Below are 17,421 nucleotides of genomic sequence, written 5' to 3' on the forward strand. Positions count from 1 at the left end.
ATGGAGGTTTGCAAAGTGAACATGTAGGCTCGCACTAAATTGAATAGATTACCGTTCCCTTTTGTCTGCTAGTGGGTTTATTTTGTGGGATTGCAATCAAAATAATGGGTAGCAATGAGCAGCTCTTTGTCACGTGTCAACACATGTTGATTTGTGCAGTTGGCAAAATGCATGTGTGTGTGTTTGTGTGTGAGAAGTCGTCGTAACCAGCAACTGCATTCAAACTTGATAATACTGTGTAGCTCCTTTGACTTGGAGCACTGTGGGTTTGCAGTTTGTGCTTGGTCTGGACATGCAGGGCTCTAGAGTGCAACCAATTTGGTCGCACTATGCGCCCAAAATGTGTACGGGGGCGACTAAATTTTTTCCTAGGACTTCTTTTTATTAATGTCTTTGTACAAATACAGAGACGTATCGTACAAGACTGGATATGCAGCCACACAGGCGATTAGTTTCTCCTCCATCTTAAAAACTGAAAGCTAGAAATGTTTACCATGGTTGCTACGTTACGAGAAACAAGAAAACACTGCCATTGGCCATCGCTAGCGAAAATCGCTCCTCATTTGCATAAAGTTGAGAAAATCTCAACTCGATCGCGTCGCGTCGCTACCCACAATGCACCACGCAAGCGATTCGCCTGGCTCCATTGAAAATGAATGGAAAACATGTTGTCGCTCGCATCGCGTCGCTGCAGTGTAAACGCACCGTTAGGATAACAAACGCTTCGTTTGTGGAGAGACAGCGGATGCGAGGAGGTTAGGTGCACCGGTGCGACCTAGGAAAAAATGTAGTCGCACCCGTACACATTTACGAGCCCTGTAATACATTTTAACCCTTGTGCTGCCTTCGGGTCACATGACCCAAAGGTTCATAACGAACCATCGTTGTGTTTACCCAATTTTACCCAATACAAAAACAAATAAAAATATTTTTATTTTAACCTTCGCAATGTGGGGGGTCTGAGACAGCCCAACAGTTAAAAGAAAATGCTTCACTTTGTTTTTGTATGCGTTAAAGTTGCCGCAATACGACGGTGGGTCACAATGACTGATGGGTCAGAATGACCCGAAGATAACACAAGGGTTAACAAAGAACAAACATCAAACTTGTGCGTGCATTGTGATATTCATGCTAGCATCGTAGTTCAACGAGTGAAGCTTACCAAGACGGTCAAAAATGTGCAACTGGCGTTTCCAAATACCGATGGTTCCAGGCTCTAAAAGAACAGTCTCTAATAATAATATTTTTGTTATTATTACTTTACTGGTTTTAGCACTTTGATTTTCTTTATAATAGTTCTCTTTTTCCTTACATCAAGCTCTTCCAAGGAAATCTCTGGTTTTACTCCTATGGTTTTTCCCCGCCCTTTTCTAAAGCCGACCCTCAATATCTAGATGTCATTTAATTGCCCCAAACCACCGAACCATCTTAATCTGATCTTTATCTCCACAGTCAGTTAAGACTAACATCCGTTTAACATTAACCCATTAGTTACCCTGCGTTACACACAGATGACACATGTCGACATGTTGCACATGTAGAAACACACATAAGTACACATACTATTCATAGGACTGCATACAAGGTAACACAGGGGCATGAACAAACCACATACTCATGCCGACCTGGGCACATTGTACATAACACACCGGCGAACTATACAGTTTTAAGCTGCGTCACAAACTCAGCTTGTACGGAACTCTGTTCCTTCTCAATTGACTGTCATGGTGAAAATAAGGGAATAGTTTTTACTGCATATGCAGAACATCAGGGTAGAAATATGTTACTTCCTTGGAAAAAAGCTTCTGGAATTGATGTGTGTGTGTCTGTGTTTTTGAGAATCTTAGTCAGAATATAGAATCTGTTCTATTGGAAGTCCATCCAGGTTTGATGCTTTCAAATATATCCAGAAGCATGGGTCAGTCTCAACCAGTCATCTTCTAAATAAAAGACCATAGTCAATGTATTTTGTTTTGTAGAACTAAAATAGATGCATCTTTCAGTAACACACAGGTTTTACACTACATTCATGCGGCTTTGCTACCTCTGCGTACAAGGCAATGCTCACTAATCTCATTGTTGTAGCATTCTGCCACCTAATTCAGTGTGTGGGAGGGGAGTGTGTGTATTTTCCAGAATAATCTGTGTTTGGGTATCCTATTCTCACTTCAATAGCAAAGTTTGAATTATTTAAAGAAGCAATAAACTAAAGTTTATTGTCAAAGCATAGACAACACAGCAAATATGTTCTAGAGTTACATGTACAAAATGTTTTTTTTTAATCATCATGGGTGTTATGTATCAACAATATTTCAGTAGCTACTTAAAAAAAATCTGTTTTAGTTCTATGATCTTTGCAAGGACTCTCTGCAAACTGTTTCATCTCCTGAATTGTATTCTATCCTTAGGAGGAATAAATGCCCTTGACTCTGCGTGAGCATGGAATAATGATCCACAATTTCTTTTTTTTTACTGAGCAGTAACAAAAAACACATCTCTGAAGTCTTCTGATGTCCTTAGTGAATACATAAAAAGAATGACTGTGCTTAGCTGGAGATGGACAGTGCTTTGGGCTAGTGGTTCCAGAAGCTGCTATCATACTGCTGTCCTCAGAAGGTAGCCTGTGGAAAGAGGGGAGGAACTCACCAAAGATACCAGATAATTAACATGCCCCCTCTTGCTCAGAACCCAATTAGTGCTAACATATTGTCTGCCTGGTAACAGCAGAGCAGCCTGAAGCTAAAGAGGTCCTGTTCTGCTAGATAAATGAGACTGAATATGCTGGGGTCTGGTCGCTGTGTTCTAGCCTACAAGAACAACAAATGGACATTTGTACTGCGAATGTCCTGTTAATGACTGCTGTGAATCGACTGAATGGGTGATTTATACAGATTCCTACCAGAAGTACAGTAGTACACTGTTGCCATGAAAAGTTTGTTTAATCTCTAAATCAGGCAGCAAACTTTAAATAATGTGCAATATGACATTATTATTATAATAGGACCATTACCTCAATTGCATTCTGTATTACCTACATCAGCATCCTAGCCTGATGCTAGCTCTTCATTAATTCCTTTTTTTCTGACCCCTAGTTTGCTTTGTGCCATCTCTCTTAGTCATTGGCATTAATTGATGTTGATGTTGTCATAATTAGCTTTCATTCTAGTCTGACGCAACTCAATTCAAGCACCGTAATCCTAGTGAGAGGACTCTCTCTACCCGATCCTAGACCAGGGAAATCGACATTGTACTTGGTGCATGTTCTACAACTGCTCTGGCATGTTTGGATATCTTCACAGTCAAATAAGATTTATTTTTAATGCAGAGGGAATTTTCTACCGAGCTATATGCACCACAGAAAGATGATGTCTGAAATGGCAGAAGGAAAACAAGTTTAACAGGATGTGTGTTATTTAAAGCTGCAGCAGGTAAACATTTAGAGAAACAGCGCCCCCCAATTCTTGTCTGAACTTCTGTGTTTTCCTCCAGCTTGACAGTGATTGACAGTGGCTTCACAAAATAACACAAGGAGGCGATTTGCTGGATCAGGTTGGCTGGAACATAATTGTCTGAAAAGTAGCGGGTCGCTCCAAAATTAGAAATTGACATTCCACTGGCATTGAGCTGTCTGTGTGAGAGAAGATCTCTTTAGCTTGCACAACATGTTTACAGGTGACAAAAGTTGAAATAAATCAAACCTATTGCACCTTTAAAATTGTACATTGCCCAAGTGAACAATGGCTTCAATCTTTTGAGAACCTTATAGTTAGCTCTAATCGTACTCTAAAATCACTTCCACATTGAAGCACAAAGGTTTTGCAGTGGTGATTATTTAGTGCATGTCAAGGACATACAGTACAGTCAAACTCCCTGTTACCCTTATGCTCTGGATTGTCTACTTGCCGAGAGTCGTCATCCGACCTTGTCTCATTAGCCGTCACCATGGTGATAGAGCGTCTAGTAGGGGGGTCTGGGCTGCTGATCTGGGCATCGTGTGTGTATGCCCTTGGGACCAGGACAGACCTCCTGGGGCTCTGGTTGGCCCAAAGGTGCCTGCTAAGATGCCTGCTTAAAATCCAACCCCACCCCAGCTCATTGCACCCTCCACTTCATCTACCTCAATCCTTTTCTTCATCCGACGGTTAATAAGCTTTAGGTTGAGCATCCAAACAGGATTGTGTTGTATAGGTGTGTTATTGTTCATGGAACCACATTCATTCATCTGCCGTTACTCATCTGTGACAACTATTCTTTTCAACACTGTAGGAAGGCACAGATACCAAAGAACATTTCCGTGGTGGAGGTCAAGTCTTTGGGGTGCTACTGCAGCACACAAACACCACTGTGCGCTCTCTCTTATTCAACATCACATTTTCTCCTCCTTCACAAATATATCTAATCTAATCTAAAATTGGAGCCGGTGCCAAAACAACTGTAGAGCCCTATGAGCCCTGTTCCTTCATGTGTGTGCAAGCTGTACCCTGCTGAGTATTAGCCTCTCTGTTCCCCGAGCCTGTTTAAATCCTCACTTTATTAAGACTCATAGCTATTCACCAGTGAGTACATAAGCTGGTTATGGCTTCTTTTATCTTGTTTAATGTTCAGGAGAGAATGAGAACATGAACACTGTGCAGATCAAGTAGCCCTCTGGCTACTCTAGTTAAAGTGTGTGTGTGTTTACATTAACGTGTGTGTATGCTGTGTGTGTTATATTGGTGTTATACTGGGGTTTAGTAGGGGCTATTTGAACTCCACACCCACTTTCACAGAATGCTGATGATAGCAGTTTTACATTCATTGAGGGGTACTGTTTTAGTATGGTGGCTCGGTTGCGTAATGTGCTCATTAAAAGATGAAGAAAATTCACTCACCCACAATTAATATGGAATTATTACAATTAATCAAATCATTGATGGTGTAATCACTCAGACAACTTGGAAAAGGCACATAGGGTGGTCTGACTTAAGCCTTTTAAAAAACCTTTCAGGTTTGATGGCATTACCATTAGGGAATGAACATGCACACTGTTGTAGCACAAGGGTGTGTATGATTTGACCTGACTTGACCTTCCTGAAGTTACAAACAACACTACAACAGGAATGCAAGAGGTTAATATTTTGGTTTTGTTTGCCATCAGGAATCAAAGTCATCGGGGGAGTGAAGGAGCAGACAGGAGAAGAGTTTGGCGTCTATGTCAAAAGGATATTACCTGGTGGCCTTGCTTCGCTTGATGGTGAGGGACCTTTCTTTTGTTTAATTCTTGTTATGTATGTTCTTTTCTCTGTTGAAATCAGTAGGGGGCACGCCTGTACACTAATCTTTTGGTTGTACTGTTATGTTCCAAAATAAGCAAATAATCGCTCTTGTGCCTTTTGGACGAGGTTCTTGGTTTGAGACCTCCTGTGAAGGATTTTAGGGATGGCAACCACTGATCAATTTCTACCAAATTTGCCAGACCAAGCCTTGTTTAATAAAATGACCCCATGATTTGGACAGCTTTCGCTAATGAACAAAGATGAGCAATCTCATTATTGTGGATGAGAGCTTCTGAAATGCCCAATTGGGCCTGCACTCCCGAATTACAACCTTGAATGGTTTAATTGGAGAAGTGATGAGGTGCTCTAAAAAACAGTTTGTAGGGTTACCAAGGTGATATCCTTGGTCCGCTTTCCTAGTCCTCACCCATTTTCATAGATCCCCTTGAACAGCCCTAATTATAAATGCAGCACCTTCCAAAACCCACTTCAACTATAATCCAACACATAAACAATAAAGGTACACTTTACACACTTTATATAATTATAAAAAAGAACAAAATAAGATTTAACTTCATCTGGTAGCAGTATGTCCTTAGTTGTCTAACTCCTAGTGTTTTTGGTTAAGAAGTGGCATGCCAAAGCTCACTGTAAATGCTAATGCCGGTGTCAGGCTGGATTTAGCTGCTCCCCCCAGTAACTGTCTCATACTCTGCTGCAGCCTCACAGTGGAGTGCCATAGTATTTTGCGGCTCCAAGTACGCTTGCCTTATGGACTGTAAATGTGACAGGATTTGCATGGTATGGGACCCCTGTTTAACATCCTCTGTGGAAGAAATACCTGTCTCCACCAGCTCATTCAATTCAGTCCCTGGAATTTGGATACATGGAATGAGTGTACATTCCGTTGTCTGGTGATTCAATCAATTGTTTTGGGTGGAAAGATATAAATACACCCCCTGCTGTTCCTGTTATAACATATTCCTCTCTTGTGTTTATCACAAGCCTAATGAGCCCGTTTGAGACTATAAAACTCTGTGTGGGATCCAGTTCATGTAGTTAACAAGGCTAGTTTCTGTTGTGGTGAATCTTAATAGGCAGGTTAGTATAGTTTCAATTAAATTACATTGTCTTCTAAATCATGATACAAAGGCATGTAAAATGTGTCGGTTTTAATGTTTGTGTATACTACCATCAAGACCTAACAATACAGCAGGTGAATCGAGGCATGTTAGAGATTCATTTTAAACATGCCCTACAGGAGACACATTCAACTACAGGGTCTGATAAGACTGTACTTGATGTTCAGTACAGTACTGTGGGGGTTTTAATTACTTCTAACCAACATGAATATATTACTGTGGGGACTGCTTCGGAGAGGAGAGATTAGAGCTATTATAATATGGCTGTATTATACTATATGTATGGAGGATGGATTAATTTGGCCCATGCTGTAGCTTATGTATTTTCCTACAGACGTGAATGGAGCAAGCAGCAGCAAACGCTACGTGGTCTCGGTGGAAGGATATGTCATATTTAAACTAGCCTGAGGCGTTGTCTAAAGGAGGCTGGAATAGAACCAGCAAAAGCAGGGAATTGGTGTCTTTGTGGTTTCATCAGCAGCAAACTGCAGTGCCTTGTGTCTGTGCTGCTGTCAGCCACTTTCACCTCTGCTCCACCTCCTACTGTCTAAACAGCCAAATATACAGTATAATACAAACACTGTATTATAAGGTTGGACAGCCCAGTGCCCACACTGCCACAGTGTCCTGGAATCAACTGTACATCGCTACTAGGGTAGGCTTGATACTGTAGACTATATACAGTATTTCCTCTTTCTGTCAAGTTCAAAGAGCTGTGAGTGGCAGGAGAGGATTTTATGAGACATTGGTTCTCTCACTAGGGCATGAATTCATTAATAAAACACCCTGAAAACATGGCCTACTTTCAGCGCTCCTAAAAATGTCATCTGAAATGTTGCGTAGGGACAGTCCATTCGGAAGTTTAGATAAGAAAAGATCTTGGCTGTGGTTTTGACCTTCCACAGCGTATTTAGCATATGTATTTTAGTTAACAAACCATTCAAAGGACATATGGTAATCTTCGGATGCACACACATGTATGCACGCTCCTCAGACAGCCTTGGTCGGATAGGGATGTCTGTGAAAATACACATGTATTGCTGTTTGAGTAAGTGTCCTTCACAGGTCAACGTCTCTCTCCACAGTTTAGACGACTTGTTTACAAATACTAGGAATTATGAGCTTATGGTCTTACCACACACTCTCTTTAAGTGTACCACCACTTCATCTGCTATTATCTGATAGAAACCTAATTGCCAATACGAGGATTAGAATATTTAGCTTGTTCTCAGATCAGTTGAGTGGGGTATTATGTTCCAAAATAAAGAGGGGGAGCCTACTGTATGAAAGATCTCGTAACTGAGATAAAGTAGACCCACATGTAGAGCAGTCTTCTTAAGGTTTTACATCTACGGTTACCTATGTTGTTTAGTCCACATATGCTTAAGAGCAACATCTGATGTACTAAATACCTTTAACACACTGTGATATCTTTATCTGACCTCACCTGACCTTGTGTGGCCATCCCACAGGGAACCTCCAACCGGGGGATCAGATCTTGGAGGTGAACGGAGATAGTCTGATACAAGTCACAAGTGAAAGGTACGTTTCCAAAAAAGGAAGTTAGACTCTCTTTCATGTAGGATCCAAATTCACTACATTTTGGCGATGTTAAAAGTTTATGTGTGTGTGTTTGTTTTATGTTTACCAGTGCTGTGGATATCCTGAGGTCAGCGTCCTCTTCCAATCGCATGCGCCTTCTGATCGCTAGAGATGAAGAAGCAAAGTAGGTTGTGATTTGAGAACTATAGTTCGGAAACTCAATATCTAAATCTTCAATCAAGACAAATGTGGTTGTGTGTGTTCATGGAAGCCGGAAGTGCTGCCAAAGCTTTCAAATATTTGTCTCCACTAACAAGTTCAATTGAAGTTCAGTTGCTATTCTTATCTGTTCATACAAAAGGAACAACCTTTTCATTTTGTTCCGCTTGTCATTCTCTCCAATGTGTGATTATCAAAAAGAAGGCGTTTTTATTTATTATTGATAGACAAAATGAATAATTTTGTTGGTAAACTAGATCGGCACTCGTGTTGGCCAGCCCCTGTGAACTTTTTGGCTTCCTCTTCAAAGTGGGACCCTGGAAACATGGCGTACATTTTGGGCAAGTTTTTGGGCAGATAGGGGCCTTACCCCCTCCAGCACTTCCTTTCCTTGTGTTAGCAATGCTTAGCAACAAGACAACATTAGCGGAAAAACAAGCAACACAGTCATCACAAGCTGCTGTACTAGTGACCTTAAAACTTTTGAAGGCATAGTCATGAAAGGGACTTTTAATAATGTGATATGAAGCACAATTCATCTTTAGGATGATTCTTGTCAGAACAAGGCTTATGCTGTGTGTGAAAATAAAAACAAACAAAATAAAAAACCTCTACTCATGTGTAACCAAGTCACTGGTTAAACTAACCCCTCAGTGTAAATACCACCCACCTTAGCTTCTCTGTGGCATAGCTTCTGAAGCGATGTTTGTGAGAGGTGGTTGTTGCATGAGTCAGAGGACCCTCAGATCCAGCGCTGGTCTCTGCTAGTGAAGAAGGAAGCGACACCGCTGATTGATGCAGACGACACCTGTAACACATAGTTTCAGCTTCCAGGCCCGTAGGTTTCTATATTTAGCATGAAGCCGTAGTTGCAAATCTAAACGTGATGCTTGGCGACTGCACAGATAGACAAATGCTGAGGGAAAACAAAGTGAAAGCAAATAACTAGGTCACATTTTTGGTGTGACGAGACACACTCATTCACACCTGCCATAAAATGGGATAGTCTGCCATGGCTTGCTTTAGTCCAGACAATAAGCTTTTGTATTGTGTGTCACTATTTTAATATTTAAAGATATGTCTAGGCATGCATATGGTTACTATTGGCCAAGATAGAGACTTCTTCATTATTTGACTTACGAAGGGATTTTATGTGATATAATAGGATTCCTTACAATATCTCAGTCATGTTGTTGGGTGCTAGCCAGTACAAATGTTTCCAGATGTTTCCAGGATATTCTCTGTAGTTACTGTACAACAGAAGAGAGACAATAACCTAGTGAAACATTTGATGGCTGTTTATGCGCCGTAGTGGCATGTGGCGTGTGATTAACTCATTTAGTGGAGCCAGATTACAAGAGGCTGAGGTACGTCGGTAGGTCGGATCACCCCAGTGAAGGAGACAGAAATAGACGTGTAGTAATTAGTTAGATACCCCCCAGTCACAGATCCTATAATAGCTGGCATTTCAGTCCACAACATGTAATAAATAGATGAGTAAGGAGGAGTCTCTCTCTGTCTCATACTCTCTCTCTCTCACTCTCTCTCTCTCTCTCTCTCTCTCTCTCTCTCTCTCTCTCTCTCTCTCTCTGTCTCCTACTCTCTTCTACTCTCTCTCTCTGTTTCTCTCTCTTCTCTCTGTATCTAGGGGAATGTGAGCAGACTAAGGGGTAGAGGCAGGCAGGCAGGAGGGCTAAGCCAGTGACTGTGGCTCCTGATGAGATGAGCCTGTACGTCTCACAGCTCTAATCTGCACTCTGCACTCTTCCACACAGTGGCCAGGGCAGGGGGGGGGGGATGGAGGAGAGGAGGGGGGAGAAAGAGGGGAGAGGAAGGAGGGGGCTGGAGGGATTATGCCTCAATCTCAGTATCCCCCGTCTCTCTCTCTCTCTCCTCTCTCTCTCTCTCTAGCCGTTTGCGATGCCCGCCCATAATAAAGGTGTAGCTAGTGTAATACACAGGTACGCTGGTGACCAGAAAACTTCTCCCCCTGGACTGTGGTTGTATAACAACAGTGTGGTCCATTTGTTTGATCTTTTTCGTCATACTCAGAGAGCTAGGGATTCACTCCATGTTCTTAACCCCCCGTTGCCACTTGACCTAGCTTGACTTCTGACACTGATTCTTCCAGAGAAACCATTCCAATGTGGGAGACGAGCCGTCCCACATGCTCATAGCCTCCCAATCCGTTCGATTAAGTGGGTTTAGAATGGACTGCGTGACCAGCATTGGCGTCAGGTAGGCTGACGCCATGCCCTCTCACCCGTCCTGATTAGATCGTTCTCACGCGGTCACACCTGAAGTAAGGTGTTCTTGTCCTTGACGTAAGGAGGATGAAGTGCTTTTTAGACTGGCGAGGCAGGAAAGATACTGCTGACCCACATCTGACAGTCAGAACCGTCTGGGGAGGGGGGGATGAAGCAGGTGGGGGGGGGGGGGGGGGGGAGAAACAGAGTGAGAGGGCCAATAAGGACACAGAGACAGAGGGAGAGAGACACGGTCAATGGAAACTAAGGTCATGTCCCGATGTACTGAAGGTAAAGCAAAGACAAACACATACTCCTTTACCTCTCACCCTGCACACCCACCTCTCAACAGATCAGAAAGGTCCATGCTACATGCGGCACCGCTCAATCGCTACAGTAGAGGTATTTGTGTAATGTTGTACATGCCCAGGGTTACAGAGATAGTGACATTATGAAGAAGAAAATAATACTCGTGAAAACCTTGAATGAAACGGTGCCTACTGAAAGTATTACACAGCGCTATCGGGTGAAAATGAGACATTTTCTGTCATTCCTTCTTGTTCTTACATAACGGTACCTGGGGTCATCCTGTGGGTGTCTAGACAGGAGATACTCTCTCTCCCAAGGTCGTAAACACATCGAGGGAATGCCAGGAAAAGATTATTGTCATAATGTACTGAGTGAAAAAATACGCATCTCTCATTTCCTGTGTCATCGGCTTGAGGTTGAGCCTTTGTTGGAAACTCGATTTTTATCGGTTATTTTGAGTGTTCTATGAACTTCACCCATCAGTGGATGTTCTCTAACCCCTAATGGAATTAGCACCCACAATATAATTTTTGTCATGCAATATGCAATGTCATTGATTTAAGATGACTCCATTGTGGTGTTATGCAGTCGCCTGAAGGTATTAGACCAGGCAATGTTGCTGAGAGGTATTCAGAGAGTGTGAAAGTGGCTGGTTATCCTGGTTAACCAGACTGATCTCACAGCCTTACATTCTGTCTCTCCTCAGATAATAACTTAATCAGATAATACCTTTTGTCTAAAGGAGAGATGCTAGTAGCATCTCTCCTTTAGACAAAAGTTGAGCTTCACTATTGTTCATGGATTGTTTTTAGATATGTAAGGAATACTATGGTTCGTGTAATGTGTGATGGTAGTAATAATGAATACATAATGATTAATAATTCATAATATTGTGATGTATGTATTGCTCAGTGGTAGAGCATTTGACCAAGAGGTCCCAGATTCAAATCCCTCCTGTACCTGGCTTTGGATAAATTGTGTGCTAAACAAATACATTACATTACATAATTTGACCGTAAGATGTGATCTATTGCTCTGATTGATCCTTTTGCCTGGGAATCAATATGCAAGCGCCCATTTGGAACACACCTATCATTGTCTGTATTTGCTCTAAGGTACCATTGAATACCAATGAGTATATTTTGTTGAAAGCCTGCTTTATGCACGTATATGTGCTTGGAATGTATTTCAATAGTGTGTGTGTGTTTTTGTCTGAACTATGAATGCATATTAATCCCAAGCCTTGTGTGAAAGCATACCTCAGTTACCTCATGTGCTCGGGTGGTAATGATTTCTTCTTCTTTCTTTCTTAAGGAGAGAATTTGCAGAGCTGCTGGAGAAGTATGGATCCAATAGCAGCACAGGGTCAACACGCAACTCTCCTATTCAGCAGGGTATAACACACACTCCTACCCCTTCCTCCTCCCCCAAGTCCAGATGGTACGATCCATCTCTTCCAGAAGTACAACGTGGTATGACCCTCACTCGTCTCCACCTCAGCCAACAATTCAGTTTAACCCTCATCAGTACTTTCCATTTTCGAGCAGCGCTTTGTCATTTCAGCCGCTTTTGCCAAACCACTTGCAAAGACAGCAGCAGCTCTGCCAACAGAAAGACCTGTTTGTGTAGTGGAAATGAACATAACCGTTTTGGGAGAAATGTTGTAATCCTTCAACATTAGTGTGTGTCTATGGCATGCGTGTGTTCTGTTCGGTATGGAGAATAAGTGGGGCCTTTGTAAATAGCTTATGACAGTGAACTTGTGCGTTATGCAATTGCAAACATCTGTTTCTGCTGGGGGAGCTTGTCCAGTCTGGGCAGACTTGTCTATAAATGGGGTTGGAGTGCACGTGAGCGCTTAGAGAAGCAGTGTTCTCTTAAGAGAATCCAAATGATGGAATGAAACAGCATGTTTAGGATGAAGCACCCCCATCCTTGATTTAATTTTCTTAATCTTGAGAACAGCAATGGGAATCTCTCTTTATTGATTTTGATCATGTTCTTTGATTAGTATTATGTTATCTTTCATTGGTTACCAATTGTCACGAGCGGTGTATATTTTTGAATCCCTTCCTTCATGCCTTCAGTATTTTTTTCCTAAGTATCGTTGACAACCTAAAACAGTCAGATGTCCCCGTCTAGAAGCAACATGTCTGTATCAAAACTCATGTTCGTTTCATCTGGGATTTTATGCTCCTCTGGCACCCCCTCCTTCCTGGTCAGCAAGATGGGTATTATTTAGTGCTTAGAGCAGATCAAGCTTACTAAACACTTGTCAGGGAATGTGTTTCTGTATCCAAGCGTGGCAGTTGGTGCGTGAAATGGTCTCTGTGAAAAATTCCCCTCCAAGACGTTTCATAGCATATCTGTAGCTGTGCAGAGGGGGCTCTCATGCTTCATCCACAACCTACTCCGACTGCCCCCTGGTGGAGCTAGTCGACCCTGTCCCTGTGGGAGCGTTTCGAGTCTGCCATCTTGGGCACTGACAGGGTGCATCTCAACAGTCTCAAGTGGCTTCCTTCTGTCCTCGTCACCGTTTCCTCCACCGACACGTTGTAGGAAGACAATAGGTGAAAGTGGAGGATCCTCACTGGTCCTTTCTTTTATTTTTTATTTTTTTATTAGTGTTCAGAATCTCACATATACATATTTCAATGTTTCAGATTCTATGTATACGGCAAACAGTATACTTATTTTCTTACTATTCAAGTATAGAAATGAGAACAAACGAACACATATACAAATAGACAAACAAAAACAAAACAAAAACAGGGAGAAATCATTTTCCATAGAGTAAAGAAATACAGTCAGGCCATTTATCTGTGACATAGTTGTACCATTTTTGCCAGTGCTTAAGAAATGTTTCCATTCTCTGGTTAACATGAGCTGTAATCTGCTCCATTCTGTAGATTTCCATTACAATGTCTCTCCATGATGTAATTGTAGGACACTCTGGTAATAACCATTTTCTAGTAATATTCTTCTTACAGGCCACCAGCATTGCATTCATCAAGTGTTTGTCCCCTTTCAGCAAACTCTGAGGTAAAATTCCAAGGTACAGGATCTTAAAGTCCAAAGGAATGTCCTCGTGAAAGATGCTCACTGGTCCTTTCATACCACTTGTGCTCAGAAATGTGCAGAGGATGGAGAGGAAACAAAGAAAGGATGCTACTTTAGACGTTTGTGACGTACCCTCTAACTGAGGGATGTACAGCTCTAGGTGCAGTCCAACCATATTCCTTGACTTAGAGACAAGAAAGTATCTTTGTGGGTTTTATGTTGGTTTAGGTGCAGTTATATGGGCACATGTAGCCCTATTTGACATTGCTTGTGAAATGGGCCACACAAATTAAATATCATTGGATTTGAATGCAATTGATTCATAGAACGGAAGACTTAAAGGAGTGAACCCCGCCTGAATATTTCCTCCCTCTGTCCTCTGTGAAAAAGCTGGCAGATACCTGGACAGCACATCGTCTGGGTCCTCGTCCCGTTCCCAGAGTCCCCTGCCGCTCAGTCCTGCAGGGTCCCAGAGCATGTACAACAACACCGGCCCTCTAATGCGTTCTCTCAGGTACGGAGTGCATGCGAGCACAGCCTCAGAATCACATTCTGTTTTTTCAAACGTGCGCGCCGCTTCTCAAGTGGAATACTTGACGAAGGGCTATGTGTGCCTCTGTCTGTGTGTGTTTCCTTCGACCAGTCACCCGGGTGAGGGGGTCATCCAGTTGATCTCAGTGTCTCGCTCCAGCAGCCTGGGCATCGCCATCGGAGGAGGCTCCAACAGGCCCGATGGCCCCGCTGTCTTCATCCAGGAGGTCCTGTCAGGAGGGGACTGTCACAAGGTGAGGGAGGGAGGGAGGGAGGACATGGGGCTTCAGAGGAAAGGAACAACCCAAAAATCATTGTGTATCTGCACATGATTTAGTGTGAGCATCAACACACAATACACACTTGGCAGTGTGTGTTGACACCCCCCGACAGTGACCTGTCACAGGTCAAGCAGGGGCTCTACTTGTCGTATTGGTGCGTCAGATTCACATTTCTCCATATACCACTGAGCCAACAGGCTGGCCAATGAAATCTCTTCACTTGTCAGATTTCCCGACGGGGGTCAGGAAATCTCACGATTAAGAGCCTAATCGCCACATTGGAGCTCAATTGCCCTTGGTTTACTTTATTTGTGAGATCTGATCTGGATTAATTAGTAACACGACGCAACTAACTACCACCTACTGGGTAAGCTTGATTGGAAGGTTGCGTCTTTAACAGTTCATGGGCAGTAGCACATGCAAAGAGTTCTAGCTTCGTTTAGCCCCAGTCACAATGTTACTTGGTCAAAAATCAATGTAGATTTTCTGGGATTTACTTTATGCTTTAATATTTAAAGTAATTGCATAAATGAATCAGTTCATTGATTAATTGTTGGATTATTCTTTTCTTACCACAGTCAAAGACATGCTGTAGATGCAAATGTTATTCCCCAAAAGTTCTATAAAACATTTATCAGACAGAAAATATAATAACTCTGTATATGACAGACCAGTAGTCATTATACAGTTAACAACAGTTACAATTTGGCATTCTCAAATATAAAACATATACCATGTCTCAAAAAATATTGTCAATTGCTTTGTAATGTAACACACACATATCCCAGTGACATGCTCATTAATGAAATTGGTTATTGCAATTCATTGATCACCCCTTAATCACCTACTACTACGTAATCAAACAAATATTTCTCCAACCGTTCTCACGCTCATATGTTCACCGTCTCCCTGGAAAATGTAAAGAGTTACCGTAAAGAAAAGGAGTTAGTCAGGTGTCTCATAGACGGAATACGGGTGAGCGTGCTGGGTTCCTGGCTGTGGAAGGATGGACTAGTTGCCGAGTCGGTGTGTGGTTAATCCCACTTTTGGGCTTTCTCCAAAACCCCATCAACTCATGAAGGCCTAGCAGGCCAGACACCTAGTAAAAATCCCCAGGGATTTGGATCCATAGGTTGGGGCAGAGATGAAGTAGTAGTGTGCATGGCCAGGATTGGTTTTAAGGTTAAACAGGGATTAGGAGTTGAAAAGGGGTTAAGTACGGTGCTATATGGTGGAGTGTTATTTGGTTGTTGTTTTTGTCTTCATGCCAAGAGGATGTCCTTGAGCAATAAGTCGTATACTTAGTTAGCAGGATTCAAACCGAGTTCTGGAACTGTTCAAGACGGTCCCTTGGGATGGAGGGCCGAAAAGAAAAGGAAAAGGGGAGTGGATGGAAGGATGGATGGAGGGTCGGGGTTATAGCTGTAGACTGCTGTAGTAGCAGCTCCAGGGAAGAGAGAGAGGGGGAGGAAAAGATAGAACAAGAGGGAGAAAGAGTGTGAGGTAGGGAGAAAGAGAGAGAGAGTATGAGACAGAGAGAGAGTGAATAAGAGAGAGAAAGTATACGAGAGAGAGAGAATACGAGAGAGAGAATAAGAGAGAAGGGGTAGAGGGATAAAGGCTACAGACTGCTGCCCCAGCAGCCCTGCCGCGGAGGTGCCTCGGTCCCCAGTGTCCCCGGCCAGCACAGACACACAGGCACATGATGAAGGTCAGCCCTCTAGGACTCTGCTGAGGGCATCACCCTTCCCTGTGCCCAACCCCCCACCCTCTCCATTTCCATCTCCCCACCCCCTCACCTCTCCTAGCCCAGCTGGCGTGCTCTGTCAGCCCACAAACACAAACCTAGAGGAAAGGGGTGATGGCAGGTACAGGAAAGGGGACTCCCGGGAGGCAGGGATTATCTTTGTCATCTGAAATCGTTTCCCTCACCGTCCAGCCACACACTGTAGTCTACAAACACGACTCTGAAGGGGGGGGGGGGGGGGGGGGGGGGGGGGAGACGGGACCAGAGAGAAGAGAAAGAAGAGGGGGGATGAGATGAGGGGCTCGGGGGGTTTTCCAAACCTCTCTCCTGCCGTGATACCATGCTGAAAAGACCCATGTCATGGTTCATGTTTCATGTCTCTTGTCAGGCGGCCAGTAAAACAGTGGGGATGCAGTGGTATCAGTGATGTGTTCCAGCCAGCAGGACTAGCCTACTGTCTGCTTTATCACTCTCAGCTAGCTACATGTCAGCACACTGATCAGTATCACTGTGATAAGGGCTGAATACTTTTTTTTCCCAAATATAGAGAAACTGCAAAGTAAGGGATTTGGGTATGAGGATTTTATAATAATACTTGGGGAACTAAAATTCCAAAAGACAACCAACCGATTGTACTGTAAAACAAGTTTATAAATATGCTTCTCAGTCCATATTTTAAAGTGAACAGATTAAAGGGCTACAAGGTATTATCTCATATACTCCCATCAAAACAACAGGATAACAAGCTCCACGCAAACCCTACTGCAGTTTGTGAATTATCCGCCCCATTGTAGTCATCACCTAAATCCAAGATTGATAAATAATAATGCTCAGCTTCAGAAGGAAAATGTAGCTTTAAATGTGCGACTGACAACTTGAGAGACCTCATATGGAGTCTCTCATCTGCGCTAATACCAAGTTCTCGTGTGACAAGCATGAACACACGCTCTCCCTTGCTTATATGGAAGCAGTCTGCCCATTCCCATCCTGAGTCTTAAGCCTTAGTGTCATGTATATACTCCAAAGGGATTTAATTGGATATGCAGGGATCAGAGTCTCTCTGACACAGCTTTATGTTGACTTTTTTCC

General features: G+C 42.8%; 1 protein-coding gene across 5 annotated transcripts in view; it reads left to right on the forward strand.

The window, feature by feature from the left end:
- Positions 1-17,421, forward strand: part of si:dkeyp-72e1.9 (syntaxin-binding protein 4) — a 39,380-nt gene that overhangs the window by 11,356 nt on the left and 10,603 nt on the right. For 3 of the 5 annotated variants that reach the window (XM_067232929.1, XM_067232930.1, XM_067232931.1), the window contains exons 3-8: positions 5,138-5,233; positions 7,870-7,939; positions 8,049-8,123; positions 12,028-12,185; positions 14,164-14,287; positions 14,417-14,558. In XM_067232929.1, the coding sequence (XP_067089030.1) occupies positions 5,138-5,233; positions 7,870-7,939; positions 8,049-8,123; positions 12,028-12,185; positions 14,164-14,287; positions 14,417-14,558 (665 nt within the window). The remainder of the gene's footprint in view (positions 1-5,137; positions 5,234-7,869; positions 7,940-8,048; positions 8,124-12,027; positions 12,186-14,163; positions 14,288-14,416; positions 14,559-17,421) is intronic. The other 2 variants (XM_067232932.1, XM_067232933.1) reach the window with 1 other exon arrangement.

The sequence above is a fragment of the Osmerus mordax genome, chromosome 3, assembly GCF_038355195.1.
Source record: "Osmerus mordax isolate fOsmMor3 chromosome 3, fOsmMor3.pri, whole genome shotgun sequence".
In the NCBI taxonomy this organism is placed as follows: domain Eukaryota; kingdom Metazoa; phylum Chordata; class Actinopteri; order Osmeriformes; family Osmeridae; genus Osmerus; species Osmerus mordax.